Genomic DNA, 16,387 nt, shown 5'->3' with positions numbered 1-16,387 from the left:
AATTTATCATTTATCAGTTGCTTGCAGCTGAACATCTCTGAAGTTTTGTTTACAATACTCTACCAAGGAAAAGCAATTTACAGAATATAAAGTTCTAAAATCCATTATTCATCAGCCACTGCGTAGAGCTGGGAAAATAAATTATTTTGGACTGCCACAAGATGGCTGCGGTCAGTATGACTGACTTATGACGTCATATTGCTTTTGCATCTGCCTTTAGCAATCAAAGACTGCAGAGCTTCTCCCTTTTCTAATGATCTCTAACGTTTACTAGGGATAATATTCTTCTACTCTGTGGACCACCCACATATACACAGCAGCACCAATCATATACCCAAAGATATAGTCGCAGCCCACACCACCACACTGATTGAAGAACAGCATGCAGACAGCAAAGGAGAAATGGCATTTTATTTTTACAAGCATAATGAGAATAATCGGAATTTTAACACACTTTCAACTTTTGCAATACACACGAATATCAAGGACTACCAGCTCAGACAGCTAGAGAATAAAGTTCTGCTACTACACTCCAACCGCATCAGTGTGAATTTTCAATTTCTCACATCAGTCTGCCTGAGTGGTTACTAATTTAACACTAACTTTTGTCAAATTGTAGTTTTACTAGTACCCGATATTTTATTCACGTCAGTGTAAACAGAAAATACCCACAATTATAAAACATTCCTGTAAGAGGTTCAAATGAAAAGGTGATTTAAAATTCACATGAGTGACACTGAACATTGTGCTGCAGAACAGGAGGACACAAGATTTATTTTTGCACATATTTAGTTAATATAAATTCTATTTTCAAATGGAAGTATCCAGTGGCATAAGAGCTATTCCTCCATTAAGGTGTGGACATGGTAAGCAACAAGGCATGGCCCACCAGTGTCACGTATAGCAGCACTGACAAAGGCCTTCAACAAGATTGTTTGACTGTCCTTAGCAGAATATTCAGCATGGTGGAAGGAAGACAAAGATGTGAAGAAGAAAATAGAAACAAGTCTGAAAGCATCCCCACACCAAAACAAAGTGACTAACTTAAAATACAGTGATTACAATTAGCTGCCAGATGAGAGGGTAAGGAGAGAAAACTGCAGTAAATTCTGCACAGGCATGTAGGAGCAGCAGTCCCTTGAGCATGTTTCATTGTTCAATTAGATCATGACCAATCTGTACCTCAACCTCCCTTTGCTCCATATTGCTTGATACCCTCGCCTAACAAAAAACGTGATCTCACTCTTGAAGATTTCAATTGACCCCCAGCACCTGCAGCTTTTTTGGGGGGGGGAACCAGAGTTCCTGATCTCCATTACCATTTGTGTTTCATGGTTTTATTCCTAAATGACCTAACTCTAATTTTATTGTGCCCCCTTGCTCTGGATTCTACCAGAGGAAATAATTCTGAACCATTATAACACTTTAAATATCTCATTTAGATTACCTCGCAAACTTCTGAACTCAAGAGAATGCAATCCAAGATTATGCAACCTCTCCTCACAAATTAAGCCTGCAGGTCCTAATGTAATTTTGGTGAATCCCCTTCAAGCCAATATATCCTTCCTGAGGCTTAGTGCCCAGAAATGAACGCAATACTTCAGATGCATTTTACAATGCAGACTTGCATATATGTACCAGGTGGGGGATAAAAATTTGAGAGTCAGGAAGATTTCCATTTGAAACTCTCATCACTTAAAAAGCTACTTTGAAGAAAATACAGCAGATCTGACAACATGTGTTGAACTGGACATTAGGTTTACTTTGAACCTTTCTCGAACAGAAATTAATACTGAAAAACAAATGCAAAAATTAAGAAACTCCAATGATCTGCATCATCATTTTGCTCTTAGAAATTACACAATTTAACGTAATTTTCTATGCAGGAGAAAAATTCAACAAGTCTGAAAATCGTTGAGGGAATTACAAACACGGAAAATTCTTGAATGCAGCACATGAAAGATAGTGGCCACTTCAACCCCTCAATTTTGAACATAGCTGACGAGGTTCACATCTGTAGTCCTCCAGACTGACTTTCCAAACTCAATCCTGCCACTGAAGGGAGGCACCAAGAAGACACTAGGTACTTCTCCAAAGATTTTTGTGCAGTCCTGGCTGGCCAAGATATGGGGGACACATACAAACAATCTGCATCTATTTAGCCCCTTTAAATACAGTAAAACATCTCAAGGCACTTCACAAGAGCGTTAGTCAAAATCTGACACTGAGCCAGATAAGGAGGTATTAGGACAGGTGACCTAAAGCTTGGCCAAAGAATTATATTTTAAGGAGTGCCTTAAAGGAAGCGAGAGGGGTAGAAAGCCAGAGAGGTTTCAGGAGGGATTGACAGCTTAAGGACTAGGCAGTTGGAAAAGGAACATACACAGATGAGAATTCATTCTGAATCAGCGGCTGGTTTCTATAATAAAGGGCCCTCTCTGAAATCTCTCCATAATACTGTACCTTTAAACCATCTTTAGGAAGACGGTAACCAAATCTTGATGGTAGATCATCAAAATTCTGTGTTTGGTTATCAACAGAATGCTGAAAAACATTAACCCAAAGAATTAGAGTACCAGGCAGCCATATCAACCATTAAGTATTGTGTTAACTTTATCATTTACTCAGCTTATATCAAAGTGATTATCAAAGCATAATAAAAGCAAAATACTGCAGATGCTGGAAATCTGAAATAAAAACAGCAAATGCTGGAAATACTCAGCAAGTCAGGCAGCAGCTGTGGAGAGAGAAGCAGAGTTAATGTTTCAGGTCTGTGACCTTTCATCAGAACTGGCAAAGGTTAGAAAAGAATTAGGTTTTAAGCAAGTTGGGGGGGGGGGGGGGGGTGGAGGGCGGGGCGGTTGGTGGGGAAGAGAACAAAAGGGAAGACGTGTGATAAAGAGGGCAGGAGAGATTAAATAACAAAGCTGTCCTGGGACAAAGGCAAAGAGTTTGTTAATGCTTGGGATGAAAGACAAAGCATTAGTCCAGAGAGAGTGTTAATAGCAGAATAACAAGCAGCTCTGTCTCCATGAAAAATAGGCACATGGATAAAAAAATAAAAATAAAAAAGATAAAAGCATAAAAAAGGCCAGTCACGCTCTGAAGTTATTGAACACACTGTTCAGTCTGCAAGGCTGTAGAATGCCTAATCAAAAGATAAGGTGCTGCTCCTCGAGCTTGCGTTGATGTTCACTGGAACACTGGAGCAGGCCAAAGACAGAAATGTGGGCATGAGAGCAGGTAGGGCGGGTGGGGGGACAGCGGTGGTGGTGTTGAAATGGCAAGCGACTGGAAGCTCATGGTCATGCTTTAGACTGAATGGAGGTCACCTAATCTGTGTTTGGTCGCCCCAATATAGAGGCGACCGCATTGTGAGCAGCGAATACAGTATACTAAATTGAAGTAAGTACAGGTAAATCACTGTCTGGAAGGAGTGTTTGGGGCCTTAGATGGTGAGGAGAGAGGAGGTAAAAGGGCAGGTATTACATCTCCTCCGATTGCATGGGAAGGTGACGACAGTGACCACAGTGGTTGAGGAAAAAGGAAGACATGTCAGAAGCGCTGTTGTGGAAGGCTGCATCATCAGAACAGATGCATCGGAGATGGAGAAACTGGGAGAATGGGATGGAGTCCTTACAGGAAACAGGGTGTGAGGAAGTGTTGTCATTTTGACAATTTCCCGTTTCCTGGCCCTAACCACCTCCTCTTCACTATGAACGTCTAATCTCTTTACACCTTCAACACCCACCAGGGCAGTCTGAGGGCTCTGTGCTTCTTCCTTGAACAGAGGTCCAACCAGTCCCCATCCATCACCACCCTCCTCCACCTGGCTGAACTTGTTCTTACATTGAATAACTTCTCTTTCAACTTTACTCATTTCCTTCAAATAAAAGGTGCTGCTAATGGATACCCGCAAGGGTCCTGGTTATGCCTGTCTTTTTGTGGGATATGCCGACATTTCTTGTTCCAGTCCTACTCAGGCCCCCGCCTCACCTCTTGTTCCGGTACATTGATGACTGAATCGGTGCCGCTTTCCGCTCTCGCCCCGAACTGGAAAACTTCAACTTTGCTTCCAATTTCACATTTTTCTCATCTTTACATGGTCTATTTCCGACACTTCCCTTCCCTAACTTCTCTGTCTCCATCTCTGGGGATAGGTCGTCTACTAATATTCATTATATACCCACTGACTCCCACGACTACCTTGACTACACTTCCTCACACCCCGTTTCCTGCAAGGACTCCATCCCATTCTCCCAGTTTCTCCGTCTCCGATGCATCAGTTCTGATGATGCTACCTGCCACAACAACGCTTCTGACATGTCTTCCTTTTTCCTCAACCACTGTGGTTGACAGGGCCCTCACCCGTGTCCGACCCATTTCCTGCACTTCTGCCCTCACCCCTTCCCCTCCTTCTCAGAACCGCGACAGGGTTCCCCTTGTTCTCACCTTCCACCCCACCAGCCTCCACATCCAAAGGATCATCCTCCGCCATTTCTGCCACCTCCAGTGTAATGCCACCACCAAACATATCTTCCCTTCTCCTCCCCTGTCAGCACTCCGAAGGGATCATTCCCTCCGCGACACCCTGGTCCATTCCTCCATCACCCCCAACACCTCATCCCCTTCCCACGCAATCACAACAGGCGCAATACCTGCCCTTTTACCTCCTCTCTCCTCACCATCTAAGGCCCCAAACACTCTTTTCAGGTGAAGCAGCGATTTACTTATACTTCCTTCAATTTAGTATACTGTATTCGCTGCTCACAATGCAGTCGCCTCTATATTGGGGAGACCAAACGCAGCTTTGCGGAACACCTGTGCTCCGTCCGAAAGCATGACCCCGAGGTTCCGGTCGCTTGCCATTTCAACATCCTTCCCCCACCCTGCTCTCATGCCCACATTTCTGTGTTTGGCCTGCTCCAGTGTTCCAGTGAACGCAAGCTCGAGGAGCAGCACCTGATCTTTCAATTAGACATTCTACAGTCCTATGGACTGAACACGAAGTTCAATAATTTCAGAGTATCACTGGCCTTTTTTTATATTTTTATTTTTTAAATTTTATTTCATTTTGTTTTATTTTTTAAACCATGTGCCTGTTTTCATGTAGGCAGAGCTGCTCATTATTCTGCTATTAACATTTCTCTGGACGAATGCTTTGTCTTTCACCCCAAGCATTAACACACTCTTTGCCTTTGTCCCAGGACAACTGTGTTATTTAATCTCTCCTACCCTCTGCCCTATCACACACATTCCCTTTTGTTCTCTTCCCCACCAACCCCCACCGCTTTCACTTGCTTAAAACCTAATTCTTTTCTAACCTTTGCCAGTTCTGATGAAAGGTCACAGATCTGAAACGCTAACTCTGCTTCTCTCTCCACAGATGCTGTCTGACCTGCTGTGCATTTCCAGCACTTTCTGATTATCAATGCAAATTAGTCCTGCATTAACACAGGAAGGTTGTACAGATTTTAATGGGGCAAACCTTAAACTAGTGATATGCATACTGCAATATTTCTTCTAATTCGTTTTTGGGATATGGGCAAAGTTGAAAAGGAACTATTTATTGCTCATTCATCGTTGACCCGAAGGCATTGAGTTGACCACATAGTGTGGGATTGCAGTTACATGTAGGCCAAATCAAAAAGGTGTGGCAGGTTCCCTTCTCTGAAAGACATTAGAGAACCATTTAGTTGGCTTTTTACAAAAACACAGTGGCCACTATGATCATTTTTCTTGGTACCATCCCAAAAATTACTAGTTTTATGGAATTCAATTTCAAGTTGTCTTGGTGGAACTCAGGACCACTGGACTGCTGGCCCGTAACCAAAACCACTACACGACTGACTAAACTTATCTCCATAAAGCAGAACTTTGATCAACTTCCCTCCTCTTAACTCAGGTACCAAGGCCAACGGTAGTACTCTGACTGAAATCAGCTAACTCAATATAGATCAGAGATCCAACTTGACACTTTCCTAGCCTACATGGCTCAATTATTCAGGGACCCCTCGCAAGGCTTTGTTGAGGAATTCTATACATAAAAATATTTTGACAGAAACATTACTTTCTGAAATTAACACTAAAATTGTTGGAAGATTTCTCACTGCAATTAAGGTTTTTTTTAAAAAAAAGTTATACTTACTGCGATAATGTCACCTTCCACAGGCCAGAGGTGGAGAAAAGCAACAAAATACACCATGAAGCTTACGTGAATCTGTGAGGCAGATAAAATCAACAACCCTAATGGCAAAATCATCTTCAGAAATTTCTGCAACACCTATTCAAGAGAAACAAAAAATATAAACATGAAATAAATGCGTTTTTATATACAACTTATATTTATATAGTGCCTTTAATGTAATGAAATGTCCAAATGCACTTCACAAGAAAGCGAGGTAGATAGGCAGAGATATAGGGAAGGAATTCCAGAGGTCAGGGCCTAGGCAATTGAAGGCACAACCATCAATGGTGGAGCGATTAAAATCGGGGATGTTTAGGAGGCCAGAATTAGATGAGTGCAGATATCTCAGAGGGTTGTGGGGCTGGAGGAGATTAGAGAGATTGGCCAGGGGAGAGGACAAGGAGGGATTTGAAAACAGGGATGAGAATTTTAAACATCAAAACATTGCTGGCCCTCGAGCCAATGTAGGTCAGCAAGCACAGGGAAGATAGGTCAATGGGACTAGGCAAGACAAGACACAGGCAGCAGAGTTTTGGATGACCTCAAGTTTACAGAGGTTAGAATGTGGCAGCCAGACCTGCTGAGCATTTCCAGCATTTGTTTTTATTTCAGATTTCCAGCATCTGCAGTATTTTGCTTTTATCATCCAAATCTCTGTCATTGTTATAATCCCATCACTTCATCTTCACTAAGTTAAGGTGGTCGTGCAGACTGCATAATATTTTTATTTTTAAATTACTTAACCTGTTATTCACACCCACCCTCAGATTCCCAATAGTGCACAAAATACTGTCTTTCGTGCACTTTCATTTTCACCTATACGGTTTACATTTTACAACTATTGTATCTTAGTATATAAATAATCAAATATGAAGCTCCTTGCTTAAGAGGTTATTTGAGTCAATTTTTTTTGCAGGAAACCTGCTCCACATTTCTAAAATTAAAACACTGGGTCTGCTACTGGATGAGGGGAGCCCATTAGTCTGAACACCTAGAGTCAGCTCAAAGACCATGTAAACCAGAATCAGAATTAAAACCAGTATGAAAGTTGCTTTGTTTATAATTACCTCCACCAATTCATCAACCTTCAATTTCAGCTGCTACACCTTAATCCATCTGCTCAATTTCTCAGGATCACTTGGAATACTGCGTATCGCATTATATTTGTATTTGACAGTATTTTATAATACTATTACAAGTAGCACTCTCCTTCAAATTGTTTAGTGTAAATAAGAAATACCTGTGACCAAGAGGGACAAGTGAGATTTGTGACACATTGCCAGTCATGGAGGATCCAAACTCTGCATATGTTTTCATAGACTGAAATCAGGCTTATTTTCAAAAAGATGGCAAAACAATTCCAAGCAACTACAGCTCCATCGACTTATATTAGTACTGAGCAAGTTAATGAAATTAGTTAGAAGTAAACAAACATGAGAAAAGAATATGGAAAAATCTCAACCTAGCAGAGAGCAGCTAAGGTGAAGCTGCCTGCCTAACCAACCTACTTTGCTTATTTAAGGAAGTGAACTCTGAGAAGTCCTAAAAAGTGATTCACCCTAATTTCCAAATGGTATTTAGCCAAGTTTGATGTGAAAGGCTACTATTTAAACTTAAAATGAGCACAGATTCAAGATAAACCTTGAAAATGGATAAGACACTGGTTTCTATGTTTCTATAAAGCAGCAAGGTTCCTGTTAAACCGTTGTTTAGTTTAGTTTAGAGATACAGCACTGAAACAGGCCCTTCGGCCCACCGAGTCTGTGCTGACCATCAACCACCCATTTATACTAATCCTACACTAATCCCATATTTCTACCACATCCCCACCTGTCCCTATATTTCCCTACCACCTACCTATACTAGGGGCAATTTGTAATGGCCAATTTACCTACCAACCCGCAAGTCTTTTGGCTTGTGGGAAGAAACCGGAGCACCCAGAGAAAACCCACGCAGACATGGGGAGAACTTGCAAACTCCACACAGGCAGTACCCAGAATTGAACCCAGGTCGCTGGAGCTGTGAGGCTGCGGTGCTAACCACTGCGCCACTGTGCCGCCCATTATTTTATTCCCAGAGCCATGCTAGTAGTGCAAGTTATGTTCCTAATGCACATCATATACAGCCAAATTTGCTGAAACGGACAACAAGAAAGATTACTTTGGTGTTGCCACAAGCTGGATGAGCCAACACCATCATCACTGTAGTACAGCAAATTTAAAAGTAGTTTTAGGGGAGTTAATTTGGGAGATGGGCTGAGGATAGGTAAGGAGTGATGGGCGTGATGCTCCAGAAACTGATGTTGGATCAATATGGATTCTACTCCATATTAAACATTTGATGTCAGAAGCTTGATACAAATTGGTCATGTTCACAGTCCAAAGGATAGTTGAATCTGAGGACAGTTCACGAAATACAAAACTAATTGTAAAGCAGAAAAATGGCTGATAAAATTGAATATGAAGTATAAAATATCACATGTAAAGAGAAGAAATGGGAAAAATATATTTCATGAATGGTGATAAGTCACCAAGGATAAAGTAGAAATTTTTTTTAGTACGCTCAGCACTCAATGTCCAAACACTATGGAACTGTCAAAGAAACAAAGTTGAATGTGGAAATAGAGACAAAATACAAGTACTGAAACTGCATGGCACTCTGGCTGGAACACACAAGCTCAAGGACTTAGAGACAATTCAAAGAAACGTCAAAACTGAATTCAAGTATGAAAGACTGGAGAAACTCGAGTTTTTGAGCCTTGAGAGAAAGTGACAAGAGGCATACAAGATAGAAAAGAGAGATGAAATAGAAGGGATAGATTCATAACACTACCTGAAATTAAATGACAGCAAGCCAGGTGAACACTGGTTTAAAGACCAAAACAGGACTGAGGGCAGAAGGTTCCTCTTCATGGAGTGAGCAACACAAGGAATTGACTTCTGGTTAGAGCAGGGAAGCAGGGCCTTGAACTTATTTTTTTAAAAACTGGATGACATGATCAGGAAATATACATTCTTGCCAGTCAGATGAGCTTAAATGTGCCAAATACCTTTCCATCTGTCCTCATCCAGTGAGAACAGATGTTGATTGGAGAAAAGCATTAGCAACAAATAGCTTATGTAAACAAAATGAAATACTTATGTTATTAAACTCAAAATCCCACTCCACATTTCAGACTGTATTCAAACTATATTTTTTGGGAGGAGGGTAGTGGGAGAAATCTATATTCTCCCCTTGTGAAATTATCTTAATTTTTTTGTTAATACTAGTGGGGACAGAGGTGGGTGCAAATAAAGTTCAAACAAAACAGGGAATTGCCCTATGAGGAGAGATTGAGTAGACTAGACCTATATTTCCTTGAGTTCAGGTGTAATCTCACTGAAACATAAAATTTAAGGGGTTTAACGGGTAGATGCTAGGAGGATGATTTTACTGGCTGGAGAATGTAGAACTAGGTGTCATAATTTCAGATTAAGGGATCGGCCATTTAAGACGCAGATGAGGAATTTCTTCACTCAAAGGGTTGTGGATACTCAGCGTATAATCAAGTATGAGATCGATAAATTTCTGGATTCTAAAGGACTCTGCGAACACAGGGACATTGTAGGAAAGTTTGGTCGAGGCAGATGATCAGCCATGATCTTATTAAATAGCAAAGCAGGCTCAAAAGGTCAAATGGCTTACGCCTGCTCCAACTTCTTACGCTCTTATGTTAACATTGCCCACTCATACCAGCAAGATAATAGCATGTTCCTATTTCATCCTAAAGTTGAGTGACATTGCATGTGCAAACATATGACCTGCATATATGCCTGCAAAGTTACCCTCCAAATCTTGATTTTTAAAAGTGCAGGGTACAGTGTGTTGTCCACATCAGGATGCACAAGCTTAAATCTAATTTCCATTGCGAGAGTAATAACCCTTAGGCACAGTTATATGATCTATATTATGTCCATAGAGAAGTGAATAAAGACTGCCCCAAACTCATCTTATAATTGGTCTGTAACGCTTCATCATCATTTGGGTTCAAGTTGCAATACAGACAAAAGTGACAGAAGTCACACAGAAAACAGAAAATTAGGCTGAGATGTGGATATACAGTTTGAACATCACAATTATGCTCAATTTTCCTGATCAGAGGCCTGGCATCAAAAGACAAATTTTAATTTGTCTTTGATATAGGTAGGTCAGAGAAAAAGAATCCACAATGCAGAACTTGATTTTTTTTTTAAAAGATACTCAATTATATTTGGGCATGATTTCAGTGACATATACCATATCTACATTATAACTGTACCAGATTAATCCATGTATTAGATTACTGAAAGCCACATGTAACTGTACACAGTAGTGCCAGTGGAACAAATAGGTGATGCAGTATGCACCAGCTTTGCACTGCGGGTGGCCAGTGGGAATGACACGAGAGATAAACAGTGTAATAAAAGTAGCTATGTGCAATTCTTTCTTTCTTTCTTTTGGGCCTCCTTATCTCGAGAGACAATGGATACGCGCCTGGAGGTGGTCAGTGGTGTTTTAGTCGCTGTGAGGCAACTATGGAGTGACCTCTCCATGGCGCATGCCTGGGCAAATTTATGGAGGTTGAGAGTTGCCCAGTCGTCAAAACCCCCCTCTCGGCCTTTCTGGTGGGGTCCAAAGGAGTGCAGGACACGACGTTTGGCACCAGTATGGCTGCAGGAACTGCCGGAAACATGCCAAAGGTGACACATGACCGCCTACGGGGTTCCGCTCCGGATTTTCTGTTAGGGTTTACTCCCTTAGCCTTGGTCTCTCCCGAGACGCCCACAAGGCAGTGGGGTTGTTGGGGCCCCTACACAGGTGTAGGATGGTGCCGGTGGGAGGAGGGGATGCAAGGGGGAGGGGTAGAGGGAGGGGGTGCAGGGGAAGGGGGTGCGGGGTGAAGATGGTGCGAGGGGGGGGCAATTAAATGAAGCAAAGCAACCTAGTCAAGTGAATAGAAGAGTCATGCACCGCAGAACAAAAATCCAGCTTAATTTTCATCACATATTTAAATGAATCCATTTGAGATTGAAAGTTACAGTACCCAAAAGTAGTTTTGAAAATGCTTACTCCTCAAAATTAAAGTACATCTGTTCGCCCTTTCAGAATACAGAAATTGCTTTCCTACTTTCATGTAACAAGATAATTAAGGTTGCCAGTTTCAAGAATAATCTGATTTTTGCACTCATACACCCAAATTTCTCTTCACTCCAAGGGTCAATCTGAATCAGAACTTGGGAGGAAAAGCATGTCAGTGCAGAGTATATAAACCTTGCATTCCCGAATCCAACCTCTGCTGCAAAGAATGGTCAATACCCTTTCTTTTGGGCCTCCTTATCTCGAGAGACAATGGATACGCGCCTGGAGGTGGTCAGTGGTTTGTGAAGCAGCGCCTGGAGTGGCTATAAAGGCCAATTCTAGAGTGACAGGCTCTTCCACAGGTGCTGCAGAGAAATTTGTTTGTCGGGGCTGCTGCACAGTTGGCTCTCTCCTTGCGCCTCTGTCTTTTTTCCTGCCAACTACTAAGTCTCTTCGAATCGCCACATTTTAGCCCTGTCTTTATGGCTGCCCGCCAGCTCTGGCGAATGCTGGCAACTGACTCCCACGATTTGTGATCAATGTCACAGGATTTCATGTCGCGTTTGCAGACGTCTTTATAGCGGAGACATGGACGGCCGGTGGGTCTGATACCAGTGGCGAGCTCGCTGTACAATGTGTCTTTGGGGATCCTGCCATCTTCCATGCGGCTCACATGGCCAAGCCATCTCAAGCGCCGCTGACTCAGTAGTGTACACAAGCTGGGGATGTTGGCCGCTTCGAGGACTTCTGTGTTGGAGATACGGTCCTGCCACCTGATGCCAAGTATTCTCCGGAGGCAGCGAAGATGGAATGAATTGAGACGTCGCTCTTGGCTGGCATACGTTGTCCAGGCCTCGCTGCCATAGAGCAAGGTACTGAGGACACAGGCCTGATACACTCGGACTTTTGTGTTCCGTGTCAGTGCGCCATTTTCCCACACTCTCTTGGCCAGTCTGGACATAGCAGTGGAAGCCTTACCCACGCGCTTGTTGATTTCTGCATCTAGAGACAGGTTACTGGTGATAGTTGAGCCTAGGTAGGTGAACTCTTGAACCACTTCCAGAGCGTGGTCGCCAATATTGGTGGATGGAGCATTTCTGACGTCCTGCCCCATGATGTCCGTCTTCTTGAGGCTGATGGTTAGGCCAAATTCATTGCAGGCAGCCGCAAACCTGTCGTTGAGACTCTGCAGGCACTCTTCAGTGTGAGATGTTAAAGCAGCATCATCAGAAAACAGGAGTTCCCTGATGAGGACTTTCCGTACTTTGGACTTCGCTCTTAGACGGGCAAGGTTGAACAACCTGCCCCCTGATCTTGTGTGGAGGAAAATTCCTTCTTCAGAGGACTTGAACGCATGTGAAAGCAGCAGGGAGAAGAAAATCCCAAAAAATGTGGGTGCGATAACACAGCCCTGTTTCACACCACTCAGGATAGGAAAGGGCTCTGATGAGGAGACACCATGTTGAATTGTGCCTTACATACTGTCATGGAATGAGGTGATGATACTTAGTAGCTTTGGTGGGCATCCAATCTTTTCTAGTAGTCTGAAAAGACCACGTCTACTGACGAGGTCAAAGGCTTTGGTGAGATCAATGAAAGCAATGTAGAGGGGCATCTGTTGCTCACGGCATTTCTCCTGCATCTGACGAAAGGAGAAGGTTATAATATATATACTTAGCTTATAAATATGTCTTATACAACTGTCGGTTACTGTTGCTTTAATGTACTAAGAGTGTACTGAAATAGAAGGTTACTAATATTTACATTTACTTAGTGACTGTTGGGAATAAAATAACAGCCCAAGTAGAAGAGGCAGGTTGCATTTGCATTAAAGAGCTGGGGTGTACTCAAGCAGCAAAAGCAACAGCATTGTTCAATTAAATAAAATGCAACGATCCCAAAGGCTATAGCTCACTAAATTGCTGCCATTGGCAAAATGGCTATAGGGTGACATCTGTCTTGAGCACCTTCTTTAAATTAGTTTGCTATAATTATTTTTCAAAAGCTAGGAGGGCAATGAGCCTACCGAAATGGTTTAGTTAGAAATTGTGAGGAAGCTTTTTTGGGGGGAGAAAAAAATGGAAAAATTGACCAACACACTCAGATTTCAATTTATTTTAATAATGCTGTAGTTATGCAGATTCAATCAGATTAAAAAGAGAAAATTGCAAATATGGAATATCTGAAATAAAAACAAAGAATGCGAGAAACACAGAGCAGGTCAATCAGAATTTGGAAACAGGATATGATGATGTTTTGGCTACAGACTCTGTCAGAACTTGAAAGTTTATGAAGTACCTCACTGACCTTTCAATTTTATGCAAAATGCTCATTTATTTTTTTGGATGCTTACATGCCTGCTACTTACTTTCACTATTTTATGTTTCTAGCAGAACTCAAGTGATAACAATTCCTGCATTTAAAATGTTATTTACATAAAAATTGGTGTACTTAATAAAGCAGCAAAAGCTACTCTTAGTTACAATTCAGTTGTCTCTGTACCACTGTTTAGAAAAATGTATAGTCACCATGAATCTACAGAAGAACAGAAAATGTAGCATTTCATTCTGACTCAAGAATCGTTGGATTTACTGTTTGGATCAAACAAGAAAGCAGCAATCAACTCAACTCACAAGCAACCTGAACAAAAGAGGTTTTAATTTATCGCACATTTATCACCAGCTACAAACACTAGCAATAATGAAGTACCTTGCTTATTTCAACTGCCACAATGTATTTGCAAAAGGTGCAGTGTCAATTAAGCCTCAGTCAACACTCGATGTAACCATCTAGTGTAAGCTTCCTGAAAATTTACTGTAATTCAGTTGCTGAATGAGTGAAAATATCTACAAAATTATTCCAGGGGAAGAGACAACTGCAGGAAACAGAAGTGCAATAAAAGAACAAATGGCCAGGTCTACTGCATGGTTGCGACAGACCAGAGACAACAGATTTTAGAACCATTGTTTTATTTGAAACCATTTAGAAAGCCTCTGGAACCCAACAAACAAGCTGCCTCAACCTCCCAACTCTTACTCATCCCAGTAGGTTTCTTCATCTCATGTCTGGGTCTGGCGTAGACTAATTGCTAGAGATCGACTACCACAATTAGTCAACAGCTCGATTAACATTGCATCATGAAATTACCAGATGGTAGAAGGCAAACAACATGGACTCTGGTCTTTTTTACATCTTGCCATTCCTATGTCCAGGTAATATGGATGACACTGAACTAACTATCTTTAATTGAGGTTTTATTGCGCCATTATTTACATGCCAGAGTGGCTGAATTGGCAGAGAGCAGGCCAAGTGCTTTGATCAGCAAGTCAGCCAACCATCCTGCAGCTGGTTCAATTACTTGTCATCAAAGATTTATTTGGATAGCCAGTCCTGGACAAGGTGCTCCCCATGTCTTTGACTGGCCTTTGAACATAGGCCTGTCAGATATATAATGCAGTCTAACTAGTTCAGTAGTTCATGTGATTCATCAATTTAGTTCCAGATTGCAATGCAGACTAGGAATCTTCTGGTACATAGAAGCTTATATGTAGTATAACTAAATACGCTGGAAAAAGGGACTTCAAGAATTCTAAAAGATTCATTACGCTGATCTCAAAACAATTTTCAAGTACTGAGAGAATAAGAGCTTTGTTAATCTTATCTAACTATTTATCATTTTGCTTGTGTAATTTTACATCTTAATTATTACTAAATCAGTCTAATGCACACAGACTGTCAGCATGCCAAAAAAATCAGAAGTATGATTGTAGCCCATACTATTTCCTGTGCATAACCAACATTATTTAGGCTAATTGTTCCCAAGGCTCAATATTACCTAGATCAAGTTATGATCTGTAAAACGCATGGACTTGCTTACAGAAGCTGACTTCTTGAGGAAGCCATGAATAAAAATTGAGCAGCAGCCTGAAGTACTACTACTTACATCATATTGTGTTGGAAGCTCAAGTATTTTAAATATACATACAATAAAATAGTACAGCACAAAGACAGGCAATTTAGCCCATCAAGTCTGCAGTGTTTTCCTACTTATTTTTTGTAACAATCACATTCCCTTTTTAAAGGATTTATAGCATTCTTCCAGCTATTAGCAGCATAGAATTCCACTTTCTAACTCTCTAACCTCACAGCAAATTTGTTTTTCTAATTACCCCTTTAATTCTTTTTCTGATCATCCTAAATTTATGTTTACATCATCTTGCCAACCACTGGAAATAATCTACCACTTATCTACCTCATTCTTATTTTTCACTAAGCTGGATAGATATTTGTTAGGTAAGTGCATTGATGGAAATGGAGTTATGCCAGGTAAATGGAGTTAAGATACAAATCAACCTTGATTGAATTAAATGACTGAACAGGTTTGAGGGACTGAATGGTCTACTTCTGTTTCTACATTGACAATCTGAAAGAGCTCCATCAGTTCAATGCTAAATCTAGTCAGTTCTAAAGGGGAAAAAAATAGCAACTTTCTAAGTCTCTCCTTACAACTGTAACCCCAAACTGTGTTAACATCCAAGTAAATTGCAGTGTCATTGTTTATATCTTGCCTTCAGTTACATTTTTTTGTCCCGTTAAAACACGTTTGCACAGTCTGCTATTAAGGAGCCTACATGTCCCCATTTTCCAGTTCTGATGAAGAATATCCACCAGTGCTTTATCTTTCAGATGATGACCTCTGTATTTCCAGCATTCACATCTCCTCCCCCACCCCTCAACTTATCTTCGCCATATTTGACAGTGAACACCATCACAGCCAAATCCCACTCTGTCTCACACATCCTCCATGGATAGCACACTCCAGCAAGGATACTCAATGGGACACAATGCTGGCAGAATTTTTTTTTCCATTCTCCTTAACTCACATTTCTATATTACTCGTAGAGAAAACATTCCGGTGTTTAATCAGGACACTAAGTAGAACAGAAAGTTTCCAGAAAACTATAAGCCTTTCTGAAATCTCTGGAGTTGTGCAATCTGTTACGGAAGTGCTTCCATTTATTGTTCAATCTTTTTTGAGGACTTGTGTTTTAAAACTGAAAAGATTCTATGCAACGAAACAAAAAGTGCTGGAAATACTCAGCA

General features: G+C 41.2%; 1 protein-coding gene across 2 annotated transcripts in view; it reads right to left on the bottom strand.

Moving 5' to 3' along the window:
• The window catches only part of rnf13 (ring finger protein 13), a 336,413-nt gene that overhangs the window by 264,897 nt on the left and 55,129 nt on the right, over positions 1-16,387 (bottom strand). For both annotated transcript variants that reach the window (XM_068042622.1, XM_068042625.1), the window contains 2 exons: positions 6,149-6,283; positions 2,464-2,544 (listed from right to left, as the gene is read on the bottom strand). In XM_068042622.1, coding sequence (XP_067898723.1) covers positions 2,464-2,544; positions 6,149-6,283 — 216 coding nt within the window. The remainder of the gene's footprint in view (positions 1-2,463; positions 2,545-6,148; positions 6,284-16,387) is intronic.

Source organism: Heterodontus francisci, chromosome 11 (assembly GCF_036365525.1).
Source record: "Heterodontus francisci isolate sHetFra1 chromosome 11, sHetFra1.hap1, whole genome shotgun sequence".
NCBI lineage: Eukaryota > Metazoa > Chordata > Chondrichthyes > Heterodontiformes > Heterodontidae > Heterodontus > Heterodontus francisci.
This window is presented reverse-complemented; position numbering and strand designations above follow the sequence as displayed.